The sequence below is a fragment of the Callorhinus ursinus genome, unplaced genomic scaffold (genome assembly GCF_003265705.2).
Source record: "Callorhinus ursinus isolate GAN/ISIS: 27379988/994484 unplaced genomic scaffold, GSC_fseal_2.0 scaffold41, whole genome shotgun sequence".
NCBI lineage: Eukaryota > Metazoa > Chordata > Mammalia > Carnivora > Otariidae > Callorhinus > Callorhinus ursinus.
Window position 1 is genome coordinate 9,574,205 of NW_027397103.1, and position 19,079 is coordinate 9,593,283.

Consider the following 19,079-nt stretch of genomic DNA (forward strand, 5'->3'; position numbering starts at 1 on the left):
TCAGGACTGATTTCATTTGATCTTCATACAACCTTAAGAAAGAAGTACTAATATTGTGCCTATTTTAAATATGAGAAAATGGAGGCACAGAGAGGCTAAGAGGCTTGCCCAAGGTCACACAGCTAATAAACAGCAGAGACAAAATTTGCAGCCAGGCCACTCTGGCTCCATTGCATCAAGCAATGTAGGTGATTATGGGGAATCCAAGGAGGGTGGGTATCCAATCCATCTGGATGGGGGTGGGGGGTTTTCTAGACGAGGTGACTTCTGAGTTGAATTGTTGAGAATGAGCAGGAGTTGGCCAGGGGTGAGGATGGCATTAGGGACACATGGAACAGCATGAGAATGGACATGGCTATAAGCAGTTCATTCGAGAGGTATAGGGAGTCGGGACAAGTCAAGACCATAGGGCCTGGGGCCTTGTTGAGGAGTTGGCCTTTTTATCTTGAGGGCAATGGGGAGCTGTGGAAGGATTCTGAGTAGTGACATGCCCATGTGTATGCTCTAGAAAGATCCCTCTGGCCTCTGGGTGGAGAATGGGCTGCAGTGGGACCTAGAATATCATTGGTAATACCAGTGAAGAGGCTAATGCAACGGTCCCAGCAAGTGATGATGGTGGCAGTCAAGGATGGCCTCTCACCCCACCTGGCACCAGCTGTGACGGGTTCCCAGCCTTGAGCTGGTGGGTTTGGGGAGTGAGTGAGGGGTAGGGGAAGACAGTGAGTTCCATCTCAGACATGCTGAGTCTGAGATGCCAGTGGGGCCTTTGGTGGACATGTCCAGCCAGCAGTTGGCTTAGGGCTCTGGAACTCGAGAGAGAGGTGTGGCCTGGAGAGGGGGTAGTTTGGGTGTTGTTGGAACTTCCAGGAATGGACTAGCTCATCTAGGAAGGATAGGAAAGTCAGAGGGCCTGGGGGTGCCCCCTGGGGGAACCCTGTGTTTCAGGGGCTGATGGAGAAAGTACACTCTGGTTGGCTAAATAACGGTCTCCCAATGGTATCCACTTCCCTGGGCCCAGACTATGTTACTTCACATGGCAAAGGGGATTCTGCAGATGTGATTAAGTTAAGGATTTTGAGATGGAAGACGATCCTGGGTCACGTGGGTGGGCCCCGCATCATCACAAGGGTGCTTATGAGAGGGAAACAGGAGAATCAGAGGCAGAGAGGAAGCTGCTATGATGCTGGCCATGAGGCTGCAGGAGGGGCCATGAAGCAAGGAATGTGGGAGCCACTAGAAGCTGGAAGAGGTAAGGAAATGGATTCTCCTCTGGAGTCTCCAGAAGGAATGCAGCCCTGCTGACACCTTGCCTCTAGCCCAGGGAGCTGACTGTGGGCCTGTGACTTCTGGAGCTGTAAGACCATCAGTTTGTGTTGTTTTTAGCCATTGAGTTTGGGGCTGAACAGCAGCACTATGAGGCTAACGCAGGGACCCCTGGAATGTGCAGAAGGTATAGACGGGGAGGCAGGAGGAAGCCAGAACAGGGTCTCCTTGGGAACTAGGAGGTGGAGGTGCAGGAAGGAGGGGAGGTCTCGGCCTCTGTGCTTGGCAGAGTTTCTGTGCGATTACGGAGCACTGTGTCTCCTCAAAGTTGAAGACACCCGGACAATCCAGACCAGGGCGGCGGCAGTGGCTGGGCTGTCCCATATGGCGGCCACTCGTCACTGTGCAAAAAACTGAAGCTGTAATTTTATTTAACTTGAAGTAAATTGAGTGGATATAGTCACGCATGGCTAGTGGCTCCCATACTAACAGGGACCTGGCTTTCCAGGCCTCACTTGGCTGCAGGTTGGTTGGCAAAGAGGTTCTGACCTGCTCGGAATCCCGCTGTAGTAGACGAAGGCAGATGAGGGCACACCTCCTGCTCAGGGCAGGTCCTGGAGGCCTCAGGCCTCCCCTACGGCAGTGGCACTCACCCCCCTTCTGGGACTCGATCTCCTTCTTGGCCTGTTCCAGGATGCTCTTGATGGCGTCGTCCGAGCCTGTCTCTGGTGTGCGGATCCTTGGGGTGATACTGCCTGGGGGAGGCAAGGGGGCATCTGTCGTGGGGACCTGCATGCTGGGGGTCAGTCCCTGGAGCTGGGCAGGGTGAAGGGTGGGTCCCCTCCTCCCTCAGGGGCTCCAGGGCCAGGGCTGGGAGAGGGAGGGCCAGACCTTGAGTGTGTGTGGCAAGACCACCACTTAGCCAGTCTGTGTGATAAACTGGATCTACAAATGATTCTGGCTTGAATTAATAATAATAATAATAATACTACAATGATGACAACAATGGCCACCACCACAGCTAATAGTTCTCAAGCAATTACTATGTTCCAGGGGCCCTGCTGACAGATTTATACTCATTTAACCCTCGGAGGAGGCTGACAGATGGGGATGGATAGGGAAGCCGAGGCATGGAAGCTAAAGTCAGCTGCCCCAGGTCACCCAGTCCGCGAGTGGCAGAGCTGGAACTCAAGCTCAGGTGTGTCTGTAAGGTCAAAGCTTGGGCCATTCACATGGGCTACCCTAAAAGTCAAGTCTGGCAAGTTGGCAGGAACGCAGGCCATTTCATGGATGGGCAAACTGAGGCTTGGAGGTCCTCAGGAAGTACCTACTTGCCAGGGCAGCCCCTGGGCTCAGCCTTCTCCCACAGTGATCAGCCTGAGCTGTCCCATTAGGGCCAGGTGGGGAGCAAGGGGTAGCCACAGGCCCCAGGAAGAGGGGAATGAGGATATATTTCCTTGTTTTACAGAAGGGGAACCTGGGGCACAGAGAGGCAAAGTCATTTGCCCCAGGTGACACAGCTGGGAGGTGGCAGAGTTTGGTTCTGCACCCAGAGCCTGTGCCCTCAGCCCCTGCGCCTTGGGAGGGGCCCTTACCTCGCTGCCGCACCTGGATGGTCCTCAGAGCCAACACGTTCTGCTCGTCCGACAGGAACTGCTTCATCTTGATGAAGGGCTCCTTGCCCTTCACCGTGAGCTTGCGCCAGGGCTTGGGCCGGGCCAGGATCTCGCTGACCGAGCCCTGTGACAGCCCCAGCACATAGTGGCCAAACACCCGCTGCCCGATGTTGTGTTTGAGCAGCTGCTCCTTCACCTGGAATGCAATCTCTGCCGTGTCCAGGTGCTCCTCCTCGGTTCCGGTTCCGGCCCCTGCCCCAGCTGTGCTGCCCCCACCCCCGTCCACAGGCTCAGGGGCCCCAGGCGGCTCAGGGCCAGGAGCGGGGGTAGCAGGGGCCGTGGGGGGCTTGGCACCGTAGAAGGCCGGGGGGAACACCAGCAGGCCGCCTGCCTCCCCCTTGAAGGTGGCCGGGGGCATCATGTGCTTGGACAGCAGTGCGTCCCCTGCCAGTCTGTCCCCAGAAGCCAAGCTGGGGAAGGGGGACAGTGAGAAAGTCCTTGGGCCATCGGGGCCCAGGCCAGGACCCAGCAGGGGCTGCCCAGGGCTGGGGGACAGGGGATCTTCAGGCCCTGGTGGTGGTGGGGGCTGCAGGGGGGATGGGTAGGAGTGCTCCGTGCCCAGAGAGTCTTTGATGGAATCGTCCTCCGAAGGGTCCTCCTCTATAATGTCAGAGAGACAGATGCAGGAAGAGAGGAGAGACAGAAGCAGACAGTGATGGGGAGAGAGAGAGACAGGGGCAGAAGTATCGAGAGTGACAGAGAGAGTGAGAGAGACACCAGCGAAACAGAGACAGGGAAACAGAGAGGCAGAGAGAAACGAGAAACCAGAGGAGACACGGATGGAGGCAGAGACAGAATGAAAGGCAGAAAGAGACAGAGGGACAAAGAGACAGAAAGTGGGAGGCAGAGAGACACATACATGAGAGAGCAATTCAGGGAGAAAAGGTCGGGGGAGAGGGCAGGCAGGGAGGGGGAGAGAAGTGCTGTGGGCGTCCAGCAGTGCTAAGAGCTCCCCTTCTGACCCTCAAACCCCCATCTGTGCAGGCCTGACCCACACGCCAGTGCTGGGGAGCCCTCCCTCCGACATTAGACCATGCACTGAGCACCCATTACGTGCCAGCACCTGGCCCCAGGATGGGGCATCCGGACCAGTGCCCACCGCGGCAGGGTGCCCACTCCTGGCCCCTGCCCACCTTGCAGCCCTCCTCTTCCTATGCGTCCTACGTGTTTGCATTCCCCACGTGAACAGCACCCATGGAATGGATCCGTTGTTGTCCCCACTTTACAGATGAGGAAACAGAGGCAGCACAGAGTCTTGGCCGGGGCCACACAGCTATAAGGTTATGGAGCCACTGTGTGGGGAGAAGGGCTGAGCAGCTGAGAAGGTGATTTGGGGAGAGAGCAATGTCTGTGGGTCATTACCAGCAGTCCTGCTGCGGGGGTACAATGTGAACGCCCTCCGTGTGCCCTGTGACCTCTTCCCGCTGCTCATCAGGGCTCGCTCGGGGTTGAGTGGAGCCTTTGGGGGGCAGCCTTGGGAGGGCCCGAGTGAGCTGCGTGGGGTAGGTGTGTGTGGACACTGTGGGGGGCACTGCCAGCTGGCTTCGCCACGGACAGCCCCCAGCTAGCGCCACCACACAGCAGCTGCTCATTCAATGTGCACCCCTTTTCTCCATCCGTCTCCTGCCCCCATGGGAGGCGGTGGTGTGGGGGCGCGGAGAAGGCCAGAGGCCCACGGGCAGCCCCTATCACAGCCCCTTGGCCCCAAGAGCATTCCGTCTCCCCTACCAGGGCTGGCCAGAAGACTGGGCTTTTCCAGAAGGAATTTCTGCGTGGGGAAGAAGGCCTCCTTTGCCATAAGCAATGAGTCTTCGGGCTTGGCCATGCCCTGGGGAGACAAGAAGCCAGGCTGAGAGGGCACAGTTGGCAGAAGGCTCTCAAGGGCAGCCTGCACGGCGGGGACAGCGGCGGGAACACTCACCTGGGGGAGGTTGCAGGTGCTGGAGGCCAGCTTCATGGCTTTCAGGATGCTGCCAGAGAAAGTGGAGAGAGTCCGAGGCCAGCCAAGCTCCCGGGGCTTGGGAGAGGTCTTGAGAGGTACTTCCTCTAGCTCATCTTCCCTGATTGAGAACTGCCCCACCCCGTGGACCTTACATAACACTGGACCCAGGACAACAACAGGCCTTAAGTAGCAGACTGTGAACTGCTTCCAATGACACCTGAGGGGTGCTGCATTTACAAACTCCCACACTGGCCGGCCTGAGGTAATGTGATGCAAGCACCACCCCCCGCCAGTTCCCGCACAGACCACGAGCTACCTTGCAAGTTCTCGGATAGGTGGCTCTGGAGGGCAAAGAACCAAGTGTGGTTAAGTTCTGAGACCCAGGCTGCCATGGAGGACAGACAAGGGTATCACCAAATGGGGTGTGGTGGGAGGGAGGAAGATCATGAACTTTGTCCAGGGCCCCTCCCCACCAATGAAGAGGGCTGGGGGTGGTGGAGCCCCACTCCGCACAGTACCTCAGCTCCGTTTTAATTTCTTCATAGTCAGACTGCGCCTGGAGCTTCTCTTCCAGCTTCTAGAGGAGGAAACAAAGATGGTTTCAGGCTGGCCCACGTCCTTCTGCCTGGGGACACCTCGCCCGTCTCCTCTCTATACAGCTCCTCTCCCAAGACCTACTTCTATGGCCTCGGACTTAGCCGTGAGCTGCCGCTCCAGGTCCGCGATCTGGTTGGCCGAGGTCTCCTCCAGCTCCTGCAGAGAGTTCTGGAGGTGCTGCACATCCTTCAGCAGCCGCAGGATCTCCCGATCCTTGGAGGCCAGTGCGGCTTCAAGCCGGGGGCCTGAGCACAACGCGAAGTTCACCTTATCCTGAGGACAAAGTGGAGCTTTGAGGGGCTAAGAGGTGTGGGGCAGGCAGCTGGAGGGCTGGCTTCCCCACCCCTGAATCCCAGACAAAATGGGAAATCCATCCGTGGTACGTGTCGCCCCGCCCAGGTGCTGTGCTCCCCAGAGTGATTCAGCCCCTCCTTACAGGCTCTGGTTTTCCTCCTATCTCTGAGCCTTTGCTCAGGCCACTCCTACCAGCCTAGATACCTTCCCTCTAGTATTCAAACTGGTGGGGAGTGGGCAGGGAAGGTTTTCTGGAGGAAGATGTGTCTAAACTGTGATGAAGTTCAAGAACAAGTTAGTGATTTGGAAAATTGCTTGGCAGCGTCCACTAAGGGTGGACATGTGCACTTCTGCTTGGTACATATGTGGGGGGAAAGCAGGTACCGCGCACAAGACACACATGCGAACACCAAGACTAATATTCGTAGCAGCCCTCTCTGTAACAGCCCCAAGCTGGAAACCCTCCACTGGCTTCCAAATGCCCTCCAATGAGAGAATGGATGAGCAGGTCGTGGCACATCCATACAATGGAACATGCTACAGCACTGAAAATGGATAATCCACAACTACTAACACAGCATGGACTACGCTCTCAAATAGAATATGAATTAAGGGGCGCCTGGGTGGCTCAGTCGTTAAGCATTTGCCTTCAGCTCAGGTCATGATCCCAGGGTCCTGGGATTGAGCCCCGCATCGGGCTCCTTGCTCAGCGGGAAGCCTGCTTCTCCCTCTCCCACTCCCCCTGCTTGTGTTCCTGCTCTTGCTGTCTCTCTCTCTGTCAAATAAATAAATAAAATCTTAAAAAAAAAAAAAGAATATGAAGTGAAAGGAGCCAGACAGCAAAGTGTGTGCGCGCGATCTGATTAAGATCAGATACAAAACCAGGCCAAACCCAGCTGTGCGGTTACAAGCCAGGAGAGTGGCTCCCATTGGGGAGTAGCAGTGTCCCCAGATGGGGACACAAGGGGGGGGGCATTCTGGGGGCGGGGAGCATTCTACTTGTTGATCTGGATGCTGGTTATGGCATCTCTGAAAAATTCAATGCTGTACACTTACGATATGCACATTTGTCCTTATATATATTATACTTTAATAAAACCTTTGTTATAAAAGGACGAAAAAAAGGAGATAGTCTGGTGAGGAAGAGGTGGGGACTGGGTGATCCCAGCAGAGGGAACATCACAGATAAATGTTTAGGTTTCTAAATGGGGCACAGGTCCTATCCCAGCGAGACATTTCCCCTCCCTTCCAGGCAGACCCTCAGTTTTAGACCTGAGACCCCACAGCCACAGGCCACACAAGCGGTGGCTCCTTTCTCTTCCTAATTTGCCCCTGGCCCCAAGCCCCATGGCTTCTCCAGGTTTTAGGAAATGGTCCCTTTGTCCTGCATGAAAAAGAAGCTGATGTTTGAGAGGACCTGAAGTCGGGCTGGTCCTGAGCAGTTACAAATGACTCTAAGAAGCATTACAAAAAACAAAACAGAGCAGAAAACACAGCCTACCACTACCAATACCGGCTATTCTTCCAGGTAGATAAATGCCAATTAAAACAGGAAGCAGATGCCATTAACACATTAAATTAATTAGCATCGAGCACCACTGTGGGGATCAGAAAAACTCACCCCCAAACCAGCAAAATTCCCCATGGCTGATTAACACAGGCATTTGCCAGGTTCCACAGGGGTTAATTAAATACCACTGGCAAGTTCCTTCTGAGGCGAACCCATGAGCTCTCTTGTTCTCAGTCTCTCCTGTGCTCACTCCTTGCGTTGTGCAGATATCCAGGCACACTGACATATACACACACTGCCTCCCGGGGCACAGACACAAACAGAGCACACACTGATACAAGTACCTGTGGGAATACTCACGCTGACATGCAGACACACAGAAATATCCAGGCATCAAAGAGATATACACATATGGACATGTCACTATGACACACAGAGTCATGTATGTACTCAGAGGTCACATGGGGCATGGGCAAAACCACCTCAGACATGCCCCAAACACACCACTACTACTAATGGTAGCATTAAACATTAGCTGAGCATGGACCTCAGTGAGGAGGTCCGAGCACCATTTTAGGTACTTTACATGTAATCTTCTCAACAGCCCAGTCAGGTAGGTCTTACTCGTACAGGTTAGGAAACTGAGGCACGGTTAGATTAGGGATACAGTTACTTGCCCAAAGGGCACAGACATATACATTCATAGTAATTCACGTTCGCAGAGACACAGTCCAACACTGAAACAGAAAAACACATACGGGCACAGTGGCCAGTGTTTCAGGGTGGCAGGTGAAGTGAAAGGTATGCTGGCCGCTTCGGGTGCACGGGTGGAGGCTGCAAATCACCCTGGAGCAGACCTGTCATTATGTAAGGAATCGGGAATCTAATCCCTTGGTAGGCAGAGATCTGGAGAGAAGGTGGACCAGCTTACATAAGGAACCAAGGCTTTCTGGGAGAGGAGCAATGGAGACTTTTTTTTTTTTTTTTTAAGTAGGCTCCATGCCTAACACAGGGCTTGAACTCAGGACTGTGAGATTCAGTTGCATGCTCTACTGACTGAGCCAGCCAGGTGCCCCGCAATGAAGACTCTTAACATAGGACAGAAGTGTCAGTTGGGGTGGCTCTGACTGAAATCCCTCTGACCCCAGGACCCCAGAGGGGCACCAACCAGGAGGAAAGAGAAAGATGCACTAAGCAGGCTTAACACAGGAACCTCAGGATTGATGACTAAAGACTGGTGCTTTGTAGCACGTGGCTGTTTGGAAAAACCCACTGAAATCACTCTGGCATGTTTGGGAACCAGTGGCTGATAGGAGTGTCAATCTCAGATCTTGGTTAAGTGGTCCTACGGCGGTTTGGTAGGACTGAGAACCAGAGATCAATGGCGACACCTGGTGGCAGCCACCAAAACTGCACTGCTGCTCTATTGCTCAAACTTACCCTCCCACCCACCCAGTCTTGCCAGGCATCTGGCCATGGAAATGGTCCTCTTTGGCCTGAGTAAGTTGCTGGTATTCTTGGACAACTGGGGGGTAAAGGAGGGCCTCCAAAGGAAGACGCTGGACTCCTATGAATCACATATGGAAGCTTGAGTTTGCAAAGAGCTGTGGCTGTATTTTGACCTTCAGCTGGTAAAGCAAGTCATAGTAATTATAGTTAACTATACATTGACCTTGGCAATTTAGATGCTATGCCCACTGTATCCACACACATTCATGGGCCTAATTTCACACAGAGGCACATGACTGATCCACAAAATGTCATCTGCATATTCATACTCACCAACATGGCTTTTCCCAACCTTTCCCTCTGGCTCCCCCACCATCCTTACCCCACTGGGTCCCTGGGGGGAGCAGCAGGCCAGGCGGATAGAGCTGTTGACTGAGGCAAGTTGTTCCCGAAGACTTTCTACCTCCCGCTGGGCAGCCTCAGCTCGCTGGGGAGGAGAGTGGAGGCAAGTGCAGTTAAAAGGTGAGCAGGGCCACACTGGATCCCATCCTGGCCTTCTGCCGTCACCCTGCACGCGTCAGGCAGGGCTGGGTGTTTGTCTCCAGCTCCCATGCCACCTAGTGCCACCTGGATGGAGTGTCTGCAGAGCGTTTCCCATGAGCTGAGGCAGGCCCCTGGGCAAGTCACTTCCTCTCTCTGGGTCTCAGTTTTCCTCTTGTGAAATGGGGGCAATGAAATACATTTCTAAATCAGAATGCCAGTTTTCCAAACTGGGTATATGGTGGATCTTAACTCCTCCAAAATTTCTAAGAAAAAAGCCTGGAAGGAAGCCTCCAAATGTTAACAATGCAGCCTTATGGCTTTCAAGAGAAATCTGTACTTTGTCACTCCCTGGTTGTGTGACCTTGGGCAACAGATTTCATCTGCCCAGCCTCAGTTTCCCTATTTATAAAATGGGGATGATAAAAGTAACTACCTCATAGAGTTGTTTTGCAAATTGAGTGACCTGGTAAACTACAACTCATTAGGTATCTTAGCTTAGGTATCATTAATTAGCTAACTTTGTTAAAAGAGCTGTGACTGTATTTTAACTCTCAGTTGGTGATGCAGGTCATAATGATTAACTTTCACACTGATCTTGGCAATCAAGACACTATACCTACTATAGGCACATGGAGACCCACATATATCCATGTTCACATTTTGTTAATTTATTTTTTAAATTGATTTGTTTACTTACTAGTATCCTGCCTTGTTCCAGAAATGGCTCAAGTCAGTTTTGTTTTGGGAAAGGTTTTGGGTGTGAAGGTGTAGAGAAATATTTTTATGTTTCTGCACAGCTGGGGCTTCCCGAGCAAATCTGACTGAAACAGGACGGGGCTAAATGACAAGCCCGGAAGTCAGTTTCTGACATCAGCTGGTGAAGCAAGTCATAGTAATTTTCCTCTCTGAAGGTATGTGTTTACATTTCAGTGGGGGATGAGAACCTGACTATGGACATATCCCCTGGGTTGGAAATCTGGGTTTAAAGCTACTAGAAAGTTACGAGTCTTATCTTCCCCATGGAGAGAAGTATTTTCATTCCACATGCTAAAAACTCAGGATGCTTGCCCTTCCATTCATCATGACACTAGGGAGCTAGTTTTCTCCCTCTCTCAGAAAGTCCCTCTCCTATATAACCATCCAGATTCACATGTGGGGGTTCCTTGCCCACAGTAAGAAATCTGGTGCGTGCAAGATGATGTCTGATTGTCACCCCTGGGGGAAGAACTGGGGCAAACCGGCAGGGTTATTACTATGTAAGTAGTAACACTGATCTGCTCTGCTCCAGAATCCTCTTGTTCACATTCTGGATAATCTTAATACAGATTAAAAAAACCCTAATATGATGACATTTATTTTCTTCTCCATACTTTCTATAATGAGGTTTTACTTTTATACTCAGAAAAGATAAACATTAAAAAAGAATTGTTTCCTATTCAAACTGCTCTCTTTTCTCTTTTTTTAATTTTTTAAGATTATTTATTTATTTATTTGAGAGAGAGAGAATGAGAGATAGAGAGCATGAGAGGGAAGAGGGTCAGCGGGAGAAGCAGACTCCCTGCTGAGCAGGGAGCCCGATGTGGGACTCGATCCCAGGACTCCAGGATCATGACCTGAGCCGAAGGCAGTCGCTTAACCGACTGAGCCACCCAGGCGCCCTAAGATCTCTTTTCTCAAGCCTATTTGACTGGCAAAGATCCAAAAGTTTGGCGACACATGGTACTAGTGAAGCTGTAGGGAAACTGGCCCTGTTTTAACTGGCTGCAGGGAGTGTAAACTGGGCAGTTTGGCCACATCTGTCAAATAAAAATGCACAGATCCTCAGCCTAGGAATTTCACTTCTCAGAATTCATCCTATTTAGTGGCTCATGCATGTCTGAAATAGTATCTGTGTACGGGTGTTCCCCGCAGGATTGATGATGATGTTAAATGATTGAAAATATCATGGTCTTCATCCGTCGGGGACTGGTTAGACCATGGGCAGGCAAACTGCAGCTGGATGCCTGTTTTGTGTATCAGGTTTTTCCGGAACACAGCCACACCCATTCGCTCACATACGGTCTATGCTTTCACATATGGCAAAGTGGAATGGCTGTGACACAAAGCTGGGCATATTTACTCTCTGCTCCTTCACGGAAAGCTTGCCACCCCCCGGTTAGATGACAGAGTGGCCATGTAGGGCAATACCACACGGCTGTAAATAAGTGGACTGCTTTTATGCAGACATGGAATGAGTTCTAAGATATACACGTGGAACAAATAAGGTTCAGGAGGGTGGGTACAGTATATCATGGTTTTTGTTATAAAAAGGGTAAAAATAGATATATTCCTGAGCTTGTGAATGGATCTCTAGAAGGAGACCCTAGAAACAGGTAAAAGAGGCTGCCAAAGCGGGGGGAACTGGGAAGCCGAATTGGGGAAGGAATTGGGAGTTTCCCAAGTATGAACCTTTTTGAGCTTTGAACTACGTAAATGGATTACATATTCAAAAACTACCCTAAAAATGCTACTCTTTTCCACGTTTCCTTAGCAGGTGGGCGGGCCCTGCCCTTAAGCCGGCACAGCCGTGCCTCTGGGCCTTTGATCCTGTGGTGCCTTCTGCCTGGAATGCCCTTCGTCCAGAGAAGGCCTTCTGGGCTTTAGAACCCAGCTGTAAAGCGTGCTCCTCCAGGGAAATGACCACTCGCTGTCACACTGCTGGCCCCTCCTAGCCATGTCCCTGGCTGCTGGCACTGCAGGGAGCTGAGGGTGGGTGGAGATGGGTTGGGCCCTTGAGACTCCAGACCGGACCCCATGGCCACACTTCACCTCCTTTCAGACTCCTGCCCCCTTTGCCCCCCAGACGGCAACATGTCTGAGGTCTGAAGAAGGCAGGGTGCAGGGTGCCTGGGTGGCCCAGTTGGTTAAGCAACTGCTTTTGGCTCAGGTCATGATCCTGGAGTCCAGGATCGAGTCCCGCATCGGGCTCCCTGCTCAGCGGGGAGTCTGCTTCTCCCTCTGACCCTCCCCCCTCTCATGTGCTCTCTCTCTCTCTCTCTCATTCTCTCTCTCAAATAAATAAATAAAATCTTTAAAAAAAAAAAAGAAGGCAGGGTGCAGGACCCCATTTACATATGTGAAAATGGGGACTCGCAGAGGCTCATGGACTTTTGAGGACCTGGGCTGGGACTAGAAGATGGGGGCCCCAAGCAAGTTTGGGGTCCATCCAGTGATTGGCTGGCGTGGCTGGGATCAAGGGAGGAGGCTGCAGGAGAGCTGGTGGTGTGGGGAGGGAGGGAAGGAAGCAGCTGGGGCTTGTCCCCTGTCACCACTTCAGGCTCTTTGGAACACAGTTCCTCGCCTGGTCTGCTTGGGAGAGACCCATGTCCCAGCTTGGCCTGCGGGCTGGGCTCACCAGTCACCGCTCTGCCGCCTTCCTCCTGCTGGAGAGGCCTCCTGCACAGGAGCTGCCAGGGAAGGGCACTGCAGTTCTCTGAAGGTGGCCTCCTGGCCTTCACCCAGGCTGTCCCCTGGCCAGGAATGCCATCCCGCTACAATTTCAATTTATTCGTCAGGTCTCAGCAACATGGCCCTTCCTCCATGATGTTCTCCCTGACCCTCAAGTCTGGGCCAGGTGCCCCTTCCCCAACTGCTACTGCCTCGGTCACCCTATTTCTGAGTATTCTGTCAGCATCCCTTCCTCCTTCCTCCGGGAGCCCAGGGTCCCAGACACTCTCAGCCCTAGCACTCAGCATGGCACATGGCACATGGCACATGGCAATGGTATCAATAAATATCAGTTGGGTTCAATTGATTCAGTTGGGTTCCCCCCAGCCCGAACCCCCCACCCTGGGCAGAATGAGTGTTAGCACACATCTTCTCACCTGATTAGCTTTCTCCAAGTTGGTCATGATCAGGCCGACTTCATCTGCCCTGAGACAGAAAGATAAGACCCTGAGAAGGGTTTCTGGCAGCCACCGGACCCCTGCCTATCCTGATAACCCCAGCCCCTGCCTGAACCTAAGGGTCTCGCTCACAATGGGAGGCTAAGGAGGCTGCCCTCTATCCCTCCTACCAGAGAGAAACCGGGCTGGGCACAAAAGAACCCAGGCTGTGGGGAAATGGGACAGGGGCCTCAACACGACACCCCTTCCAGGTGGCCTGGCCTGCTGCCCCTGCCAGGGGTCTATTCTCTTTAGCTGCCGACAGAGCTACACCTCCCAGCCTTTGCCCACACTGTGCCTTCTACCTGGAATGCCCTTCCTTAAGAGGACAGGACTCTGAGCTTTAAAACCCAGCTCCAAAGTGTCCTCTTAGGAGGCCTCCCTCAACAACCCCCGTGGTGGTCATTCGTTTATTTGCTGCCCCTCAACCCCCAGGCTTCCAGCACTGAGGGGGCCAGAACAGGCCGTATCCACTCGGTCGCTGCTCTGCTGAGCATGGGGTGGGGGACACAGGAGGCCTGTGGGGAGCATTCGGTGACTATAAGCTGTGCACGTGCACATTTAGGCATATTCAGGGCCTTCTCTCGTGCAAGCTGTTCCCCACTGCCCAGAGCGCCTGACCCAGCATTCTCCATATGGCCATCTCCTTCTCATTCTGGAGATCATCTCCTCAGGGAAGTCCTCTGGGGCTACCCTGGATAACAGGACCCATCCTCCCTGTTAGTCTCTCTTGCTGCTCCTGGCTCTTCCTTTCTTAGCATTCACCAAGCGCTCAGAACAGCACCAAGCATACAGTAAGTGCTCAATAGTATCTGCGAAGGAATGCATTTAGCACTATACATCATCAGTGATTGTCTGTCTCTTCTCCTTGACTGAGGACAGGGCCATGTTCTAGCGTTTCTTCCAGGGACCCAACATAGCACTGGGTAAACAGTAGGTGCTAAATAAGTATTTGTGGAATAAATGATGTCTTAAAGCCATGCTGGGTCCAGAGTAATTTAAGTGAATGACACTCAGCCCCCGAGGGTTGGACTGCGGAGTTGTGATGGAGACAATTCTAGGAAGTTGTGGTAAGGTGGAGGTCCCCACCCAGCAGACCCTACTCAGCCACGACCCAGAACGTCACTTATAGTCTGTGGTGCATGAATGGCACAGACCAGTGAACAGCTGTGTGCCTATTGGGGTGGGGAGCACTGAGTGCTTAATGAAAAAGGTGCTTCAGGCAGTGAGTTGGAGGGAGAAGAGTCAGAAAGAGAAGGCACATTTGAGAGGGTCAGAGGAAAGAGACATATCTGGTAGGATCAGAGGGAGGAGGCATGTCTGGGAGGGTCAGAGGGTGGAGGCATATTTGGGAAGGTCCGAGGAAAGAGACATATCTGGTAGGATCAGAGGGAGGAGGCATGTCTGGGAGGGTCAGAGGGAGGAGGCATATTTGGGAAGGTCTGAGGAAAGAGACATATCTGGTAGGATCAGAGGGAGGAGGCATGTCTGGGAGGGTCAGAGTGAGAAGGCATGTCTGGGAGGGTCAGAGGGAGGAGGCATACCTCAGCAGGGTTTTCACTTACTTGGATGCCGCCTCCTCATCATATTTCCGCCGCAGTTCCAGCAGCTCTGTCTGTGTGGCCTTTAACGCTGGGAAAAAGCAAAGAGCCAGGGTGAAGCACCCCCCACTTCCCCCAGAAGCCCACTCCTTCTGCAGGCCTCAGAAGGCAGAATGAAGTTCAAGGTAGTAAGGGAAGACCTTTCTTTTGGTTAGAACCAGTGACAGGTAGAGTTTCCTGCCCATGGAGAGGCTTCAAGCTGGTTGGAGGGCAGACAGGATGACCCTCTAGGAGTCTACGAAGCTCAGAGGACCCAGGCAAGTGGTGGGGATCTGTCTGTCCCATGGCCTTATGTATGAGCTGCCCCACACCCTTAGGTTACTCCGGGACCTGGGTGGGGCCATCTATCCATGAGCTCACCCACTCCAAGGTTCAGACTGACAAGTGAGGGGGACAGGGAGGAGCAAAGAAATCAACAGATATGTGTGTATTATAATGAGAAATTTCTTATGAAATTCAAGACTTCTGATTTCTCCAAGAAGACTGAAGGCCTCGTGACACTGGGTCATATGGCAGTGGCTGGCTGATGCTCAACAGTGGCCATCTCTTTAGCCAAGGCCCAGGTGGTCCAGTTTGCCCCAGACCCCGTCCTGCCCTACTGCCTTCCCTGACCTGACGGCTTGGTTGTGTGTCTGGCCCCTGCAGGCACTCAGTTTGCCACCCCTGATTTAATTCTGTTTCTCCAACCCTCTCTCCACAGCAATGTGGCCTCCAGGGACTGGGCTCAGACCCCCACGGTGTAGCGCTGATCTATCCCCTTCCTCCTCAAACCGCCCCCCCCCCCCCCCCCCCCCAATTCTAGACTACCTGAGCCTGTGTTCCTAGCGTCACTGTCCCCTCCCACTCCTCCTCCTGGTCTGACAGGGTTGGGGAGCTGCGCGGGGCCAGGGGACGTGTGCCAGATACATACCTGAATGTAGGACTTTGATCTTTTCCTCTGCCTCCCCCAGTCGGGCTGCCAAAGTGATTTGTACTTCTTGAAGGCCCCTGCGGAGAGACCGGGCCTGCTCACACTGGCTCTGCACACGCCCATGTGCATGGGCCCTGTCTGGGTCCCTGAGTCGGTCCTCCTGGCTTCCTAACCCACTCACCTGCTCCCTGTAATCTGTACCTCTGCCTTTTTAACCGGTCCTTAAACATGACATTCAGGCATTTGACTGCCTTGCTCTTTTGCTGACTGTGTGGACCTCTATCAGCCAGTGACCTTGCTTCTCTGGGCGTCAGTTTCCTCATCTGTAAAATAAGGTTCCTGCTGGGGTCTGCCTCGTGGGTGCTATGAAACATCTTCAGCGTGATGCGGGGTACCGGTGCTCCCTCAGTACCATTACTTACTATTCCTGTCCTTGGGGAGGCATTTTTTCCTGTCTCTGTGTCAGTTGTTTGGGATGGTCATCCAGCCCACTGCAGCCTAGAGCTTCGGTGTGATGCAAGGGTCTCTGCAGAGACAGAGGGGCCCCAGCTGGACTGGGGGAGGGTTTATACAAAGCCTGGGCCTTATGTTGTCCGGCTCAGAGACTCTAGGGAAGGATACCCTTTACTTCTGGTCCTACACCCCGTCCCTTCCCCTCTCTCACACCACTCTAGGCACACTCACCTCCTTGCTGGTCAAACGCACCAGGAATGTTTTTACCTCAGGGCCTTTGCTCTGGTTGTCCCCTCTGCCTGAAACACCCTTCCCCATTGATCTGCAAGTTTCACTCCCCCACCTCCTTGGGGCTTTGCTCACCTCCTCTTAGTGAGTCCTCCCGTTATACCCTATTTAAAACTTCAGCTTCAATCTCAAACGCCCCCCCCTTCATTTTCCTTCACAACATTTATCATCATGTAGCAGACTATTTACTTAATTATCTTGTTTATTTGTGTCTTCCTCATGAGAAAGTAAACTCCAGGAGGGCAGGGAGGTTTTTCCATTTGTTCACTGCTGTGTCCCTAGAACAGTGCTTGGCACACAGCAGGTGGCTCCATAAATATATGGAACAAGTGGATAAAGAAATAAGTAAATGAAAGGATAAATGTAATGACCACCATGAAGCCCCAAAGATCCAGATTTATAATAATCCAGGTATTACTACTCCCACATCAACTGTAAGGGCAACCATTTACTGATGTATACTCCTCCAAGTGAGTGCGGAGCTAAACACACATATTCATTTTCACGGTAGACTAGGAGTTGATACCACCTGTCCACTTGATCAGGCTACAGTACCCAGTTATTCAACCACACACTAATCTTGGGGTTGCTGTGAAGGTGGGGTTAACATCTACAGTCAGTTGACATTAAGTAAAGGAGAATAATCTCAATAATGTGGGTGGGCCTTGTCTAATCAGTTGCAGGTCTTAAGACTAAAACCGAGGAAGAAGAACTTCTGCCTCAAGACTGCAGCACTGACTCCTGCCTGACTTTCCAGCCTCCTGGCTGGCTCTACTGATTAAGACTTGTCGGCTCCAACTGTGTGTACTAAGTCCTTGAAATACGTGTCTTAATTAAAATAGAAAACCCTTCTGGTTTTAGTTCTCTGGGGAACCCTGACTAATACACCCCCACTAGCCCCATTTTCCAACTGCGAAAACTGAAGCTCAGACAGGTGATGTGAGCTGCCCAGGGCTGGCTGCTGAGCTGCTGAGGAGGGGCTGGAGACCCGGGCCTGCATCTCTCTCTCCAACCTGCATCTGGATTCCCTGAAGGTCCCACCTCCCAGCCAGGCAGGGCAGCACGGGCCCACCTGTTCCTCCCCACTCACTTTTGTTTCTCCGCCTCATTTCTCTGCAGCAAAGTTTCTGTCAGGAGGGCTTTGCTGGGAATGCCCGGGAGGCGGCTCCCCTCGGTCAGCGTGGGCCCTGCCGGAGATGTCCCCTCTCTCTGCTCTGGAGGGGGAGAAAAGAGGGAAGACCACCCATCACTGGAAGTGGCGTGGCAGCCAGAGGTGCCTTCTGCAAACCGGAGGGATTGGCAGTGCTGGGACAAGACCTAACTTCCTAAACTCGGGTGTTAGAGAGAGTGCAGCTGGAGAGACCTGCCATCACCATGGTCAGCTGGGTTGTCACCGTGGGGGGCGTGTGTGAATGAATGTCAGGTTCCCATGTGCCAGTCTTAGCCAGCAAGCTCAGAGGCTTCCGTTACCCTCTTGGACCTGTTCCTGCCTCCTTGGCCTTCTTACTTTTTTAAGAGTCATGGTAAAATATACATAAAAGTATACAATTCAGTGACATTTAATACATTCACAGTACTGTGCAACCGTTAGCATGAATCCCAGAGTGCTGTCACTACCCCAAAAGGAAGCCCGTCCCCACTAACTAGTCACTCCTTTTCCCTACTCCCCTAGCCCTTGGCAACTACCAATCTACTTTCTGTCTCTGGGGATTTGCATATCCTGGATATTTCCTATCACTGGAATCATACATAATATATGTCCTTTCGTGTCTGGCTTCTTTCACTTAGCAAAATGTTTTTGAGGTTCCTCCAGGTTGTAGCATGGATCAGACCATCACTCGTTTACTTGTTTTTATGGTTAAATAATATTCCATTTCATGGACAGGCCACATTTTGTTTTTCCATTCATCTGCTGATAGACATCTGGATTGTTTCCACCTTTGGCTGTTGTGAATAGTGCTACTGTGAACATTTGTGTACATGTGTTTGTTTGAGCACCTGTTCTCAGTTCTTTGGAGTAGATACCTAGGAGTGAAATTGCTGGATTATGGGGTAACTGTAGGTGACGGCACACACTCAGATGCTCAGTCATAGCCCACTGCACCTGCGGGTACCCCTGGGCAGGGCCCACATCGGGTCCAGCTTTGCAGACCCGTGGTGGCTCCTTCAGGGTATCAGTGTGTGTGCCTTTGGCATTCAATTTGTCACAAGCGGAAAGGGTGCTCAGAGGCTGGCCATCGAGGGTGAATATCTCAAGAATTCCAAAATCTGGGCTCCTGACCTTGGGTCTGACTGACTCCATTACGTTCTGTCCTGGTTGTTAGGCACCTACGGTGAGTGCAGAACAGGGTAGGCTGTAGAGTGAGTCCCTTGAGGGCCTGACAGAGTGTTCAGGGCCTGGCTTGTTCTTCTGCACGCGTGCGCGCAGACACACACACACACACACACACACACACACACACACACACACACGGACTGTTGCCGGGGCTGAGGCCACAGCAGTGAACAAACAAACAAGATTTGACCATCACGAAGCACAGCACTCAAAGAGAGACACAGCCCAGGGCCAAGGTCAAGAGCCCTTGGTTTGAATCCCTGCTTGGCAGCCCACTGCCTCTGAGACTCAGTTT

General features: G+C 52.5%; 1 protein-coding gene across 6 annotated transcripts in view; it reads right to left on the reverse strand.

Annotated features, from left to right (window-relative positions):
- CUX2 (cut like homeobox 2) overlaps positions 1-19,079 on the reverse strand; it is a 314,935-nt gene that overhangs the window by 19,897 nt on the left and 275,959 nt on the right. For 5 of the 6 annotated variants that reach the window (XM_073881128.1, XM_073881127.1, XM_073881125.1 and 2 more), the window contains 11 exons: positions 17,540-17,663; positions 15,709-15,785; positions 14,763-14,829; positions 13,138-13,186; positions 9,114-9,218; positions 5,560-5,751; positions 5,400-5,458; positions 4,861-4,909; positions 4,668-4,788; positions 2,859-3,539; positions 1,917-2,018 (listed from right to left, as the gene is read on the reverse strand). In XM_073881128.1, the coding sequence (XP_073737229.1) occupies positions 1,917-2,018; positions 2,859-3,539; positions 4,668-4,788; positions 4,861-4,909; positions 5,400-5,458; positions 5,560-5,751; positions 9,114-9,218; positions 13,138-13,186; positions 14,763-14,829; positions 15,709-15,785; positions 17,540-17,663 (1,626 nt within the window). The remainder of the gene's footprint in view (positions 1-1,916; positions 2,019-2,858; positions 3,540-4,667; positions 4,789-4,860; positions 4,910-5,399; positions 5,459-5,559; positions 5,752-9,113; positions 9,219-13,137; positions 13,187-14,762; positions 14,830-15,708; positions 15,786-17,539; positions 17,664-19,079) is intronic. The other variant, XM_025889732.2, reaches the window with a different exon arrangement.